Here is a 4727-nt window from a genome sequence, read left to right on the forward strand (position 1 = left end):
TGTAGCCAGCAGCCAGCGTGAGCGGCCAGCAGCCGCAGTGAGCGGCCGTCCAGATGCCGGCGACTGATCTGCCTCGCCCTGGAAGAGCGCAATGATGGTGCCAACTTGGGCCAGTGAAGCAACGTCCTCTACAACTAGACTGAAGAACAAAAGGACAGCAACTTGCCTGTTCCCCTTTCCCCAATTCCCCAGCACTGTTCCCATCCCCCCAATTCACCAATAAAAATCTTTAAAAAAAAATTATTAACGTTTTGTTACTGAAGCATCAACATAGCGTATCTAAATTTCAAGCTTGAAATTAGTAGGAAAAGAAAAACAAGGCAACTATAGATACTGACTTACTTTCTTGGCTTTTTCCAACACATCATCCAGATCCTAAAAAAAGTGTAAGTAATCACAATTATTTTAGAGGAATAAGTAACTGCTCTTTAGCTGTGTATAGCAATGTAGAGGCACCATAAAGAATGACAGTGATGGCAAGGAACACTGTAGTGGAAACTGAAGAGCCTACCCCGACCCCCTTCTGTTTAGTCTTTCTCTCAGTAAATTCTGGCTTGTGTTCCCACTCAACTAAACCAGAAACTGTTATTTGCCAAGGTAAAGGACACGTCCCCGTCCTCCTCTTATTCTACCGCTCAGCTCAGCGCATTAGGAACTCTGCTCTTGTCCACGCCTTCCTTCCTGAAATATTTTCCACTCTCTTACTGGCTGCTACTTTTCAGTCTCCTTGACTGGCTCTCTCTCCTGATTTCAGGACTCTCTGCTCCTCTCTCTACTCACCTTAAATGATCTTATCCACAGGTGTAAATATCGTTATTATACTATACTGTCTATCTATCTATCTATCTATCTATCTATACTACTAGTACTATACTTAGTACTAGTAGTATAGTACTTATCTATACTATATTAGTTAGTTGGTATACTAACTAAATATCATTATACTAACGAGCCCCCAATTTTTATCTCCAGCCTGTCATCCTCTCCAAAACCCAAGATTCACATTTAACAATGACTATATGACATCTCCATTTGGATGGATATTAGGCCTCAACATGTGCCAAACATAACTCTTTATTTTCTCCCCAGCACACCTATTCCTTCAGCCTGCCGTCCCCAACCTCAGTCTTCCCTGATCGCAGTACAAAGCACCACCATCTTCCTTACAGCATCAAGTCCTCTCTTTCCCTCCCTCTTCACATCCAAGTCCTCTGCAAATACTATAGATCCTACCTCTAAAATATACCAGAATCCACCTACTTCTCCTCTCAAATTATCCATTTAACCACCATCATCTGTTTCAAACTGGTCTTGTAGCTTCCACTCTTGCTCTCTATCCGTTTGCCACACATCAGCAAAATGGTTGTAAATGGGTATCAGATCTTGTCACTCTCCTTTCAAAAAAAAAAAAAAACCAACCCTTTACTAGATTTGCATTGTTCTTCTAATGAAATCCAAACTCCTCACTGCCCTACCGCACTTATCCCCTGCAAACCTCTTGTGTCTTGTTTCATGTTTCTCTCTTTCTAGCTGATCAGGCTCGATCCAGCATTGTGGCAGCATGAACGTGCCAAATTCAACCTGCTTTCCTCACCACCACACACCCATCTCCTTGTGTGGCTTGGCTCTCTGTCTTTCCAATCCCAACCTGAGTGTCACCTCTTGAGAGGTTTCCCCCTAAAATTGACTCACTCTTCCTTCTCTATTAAGAGCCTCTACTTTCCAATGCAGAGAGTAAGACACTGAGTAACTATGATCTTGTGTGTGTTTAGCTCTTTCTCTTTGCTTCTCTCCCCCATGAGAACTGGAGCACGCGGTGAGTGGGAGGGAGCCGGTGTAACCGGGGATAGCAAATAAAAGTGGAGACTGAGGGCTTATCGCTATTCAGAATCAGAAAGAAAAATCAGTATGACTAAGGTTAATTTAAACATGGAGTCAAGAGCAAACCACACTGGCCATAGGGAGGATTTGGGACTTCGTCCTAAGAGAGGAAAGCAAAGGTAACCTGACGGGGAAAACAACGGGGGTCTCCCCGCTCCCTCCGGCCTGATGTCGCCCTCACATACGCGGTCAAAGTCCGGGTCGGAGAGATGACAGTGACAGTCCACCATCCCCAAGCCCACCGCCCCCATCGCCGCGGCTGCTGTAGCGCTTGACACGCCCGCCGAACCTCAGGCGGAACGCTGCTGCGGCGGCGGACTGAGTTTCCGCCCGCGACGCTTGCACCTTCCTCCAGCGGAACTCGCTTCCGCTCCCAGAATTCCCGCCCACAGTTCAAACAGGAAAAATGGCGGGGGCTTCTGAGTCGGCGGTCCTTTCGCCTCCGCTGGACGCGGAGAGAGTGGTCTGGACAGAAGACCCGACCTCGGTCCCCGCCACTTCCCGTGAGGACTTCCGGGTGCGCTGCACCTCGAAGCGGGCCGTGATGGAAATTCTGGAATTGTGCAGCCCCTTCGTGCAACAGCTGGCGGACGCGCTGCCGGAGGAGATTCGGGAGCCAGCGCTGCGAGATGCGCAGTGGGTACGGGCCCAGTAGCCACCTCTGGTCTTATTAGCCCATTACCCCAGGTCTCAGGGCTCAAGAGTCTGTGCCAGGCTTCGGCAGGGTTAGCGGGACTCGACGCTCCGGTAGAAGCAGCCCGAGGAACGCGAGGGAACGAAACAGATTTAGTGTCAGCTGGGTAGTATTACCTAGACCAGCGCTGTCCGGTAGAAGAATACAAAGCGAGCTACGTATGTAACTTGAAATTAAGAATAAGAAGAATAGGTGAAAATTTTCATATATTTTATTTAACCCACTATATTCAAGATACCGTTTTAACTTGTAGTTTAAAAAAAATGAACGCGATATTTTACAACCTTTTGTTCGTACTAAGCTTTTCAAATCTGGTGTCTGAAACTTACAGCTCATCTTCTTTCGGACTAGACACATTTTAAAGCATCAGTAGCCACACTGGCTAGCCGCTCCCCCATTGGACAGTGCAGACATATACTCTATGAGGAATTCTCCAAGAAAGGGAACCAGCTAGCCTTTGGCCTTACTTTTGCCTGTTTTAGAATACCTTGTAAAGAGAGTGAAAACATTTTCCCTGCAAGTGTAAAGTAGATAAAGACGCTGTCTTGATTATAAACTTCTCTAAGATCATACACTGCCCCTTATTACACATTTCCCGTTAGTTTCTCAAATATTTTGTAACGCCATAAAGAAGATAGTTTTTTGGGGGAGAGATACAACAAATTGAAGGATTGGTGCCGGTCATAAGGAAGCAAACAATCTATATGTAGGGAAAAAAAGGTTAAAGCCTTATACTACAGCACACTTGTGAATGTGAATGACCACAATGCAAACAATAAAAATAAAGGTTAAGTGGCGGCAGAATGAAGAAACATTCCCTGAGTTGTGATTCAGTATTTCAGTGTTGTATGCATGGCTCTTGTATACAGAGTGAATGTCTTTGCAAGCAAGAGAAGAATAAGAGACATCTCTCACAGGGCGTCTTTTTGGGAGAAGACTACCTTATTGTGTAATGATCTTAGAGTTCACCCCTTTCTAGGAAATGCTAAGGTACTTAGAACATTTAATTACCTTGCAGAAAAATAGGAGCTTGGCTTAACCTATTTATTATACCAAATTTAATGGGCAGTAAATTAAAAGATAAAGGTTTGAAAACTTAAACTACCAAGGGAATTCACTTGTGTTTTAAATAAGAGCAAATAAAAGACAGAGGCTTTAGTTTTGTTGACGTCTCTCTATCTAAAACCACATAATATGGAAACAGACTAAAAAAAATATTGGTACAACTCTGCCAGTTGATACTACAAAGACAATTTGTATTCTCAGATAATCCTTGAAAATTCATGTATAAAGTAAGGATTTTACTTTGTAAAATTTTTAAAGTGTAAAATATGTATTTTAACTCATTATTTGATTTATGCTTATTTTTAATTATACAAAATGTACAAAATACATCTTCATTATAAAAAATAGCATAAAGCAAAGCCTTTGAATTTCCCTCCCCCAACTCTCTTTCTGGAAATAAATTACTATTTTGGAGGGCTTTCGGAGGGTGTAATCCTTCTATACTCTTTTTTATGGCTTTACATCTCTCTCTGGTTTTTTATTTTTTTACATTGATAGTGTCATGCTGATGTATTGTTAGCAACCCCACTTTTTATCTCTTATTTTTTTTACCAACTATGTCTCACTATTATTTGTCAATGTTATGTAGAGATATACTTCATTCCTTTTAAGTATTGTGTGGTATGGGTATATTGAATATTTAACCATTCTCCTAGTTTTGAATTTAGATTTTGTTATTTTCGCCTCAATATTTCATAATTTCAAACAGTGCTGAAATAAACATTCCTAGTGCATCCTCTTTATGTTTTTATGAGAATAGCCCTATTTGCTAGAAGTGAAATTATTAGGCAATAGGGAATGTGAATTTAAAATTTTAATGGTACTACCAAATTCATTTTGTCCTTTATTTTTTAATGTATTGTGAACATTTTTAACCTTACAAAAAATAGACTAGTAAAGTGGACACCCATATACCCATCACCAAATTTAACAGATACTAAAAATTTGTTGGGCCGGCCGAGTGGCACGATGGTTAAGAACTGGTTTGGGATGCCAGAGGGCCCCGGTTCAGATCCCACATATGAGGGCCAGTGACACTGCTCTCCACAGCTAAGATGCTGAACAACAGCTCAACCTGGAGCTGGGC

At 42.3% G+C, this 4727-nt stretch overlaps 2 protein-coding genes across 3 annotated transcripts in view; one reads left to right on the forward strand and one right to left on the reverse strand.

The window, feature by feature from the left end:
- The window catches only part of TATDN3 (TatD DNase domain containing 3), a 28337-nt gene extending 26154 nt beyond the window's left edge, over positions 1-2183 (reverse strand). Inside the window, exons 1-2 of the mRNA XM_019635455.1 lie at positions 2067-2183; positions 343-375 (exon numbers count right to left, since the gene is read on the reverse strand). Of these exons, the coding sequence (XP_019491000.1) occupies positions 343-375; positions 2067-2132 (99 nt within the window). The 5' untranslated portion in view covers positions 2133-2183. The remainder of the gene's footprint in view (positions 1-342; positions 376-2066) is intronic.
- An 85-nt stretch (positions 2184-2268) lies between these two features.
- Positions 2269-4727, forward strand: part of NSL1 (NSL1 component of MIS12 kinetochore complex) — a 24283-nt gene continuing 21824 nt past the window's right edge. Inside the window, exon 1 of one of the 2 annotated variants that reach the window (XM_019635560.1) lies at positions 2269-2521. In XM_019635560.1, the coding sequence (XP_019491105.1) occupies positions 2288-2521 (234 nt within the window). In that variant the 5' untranslated portion in view covers positions 2269-2287. The remainder of the gene's footprint in view (positions 2522-4727) is intronic. The other variant, XM_019635561.1, reaches the window with a different exon arrangement.

Source organism: Hipposideros armiger, unplaced genomic scaffold (assembly GCF_001890085.2).
Source record: "Hipposideros armiger isolate ML-2016 unplaced genomic scaffold, ASM189008v1 scaffold_22, whole genome shotgun sequence".
Taxonomy (NCBI): Eukaryota; Metazoa; Chordata; class Mammalia; order Chiroptera; family Hipposideridae; genus Hipposideros; species Hipposideros armiger.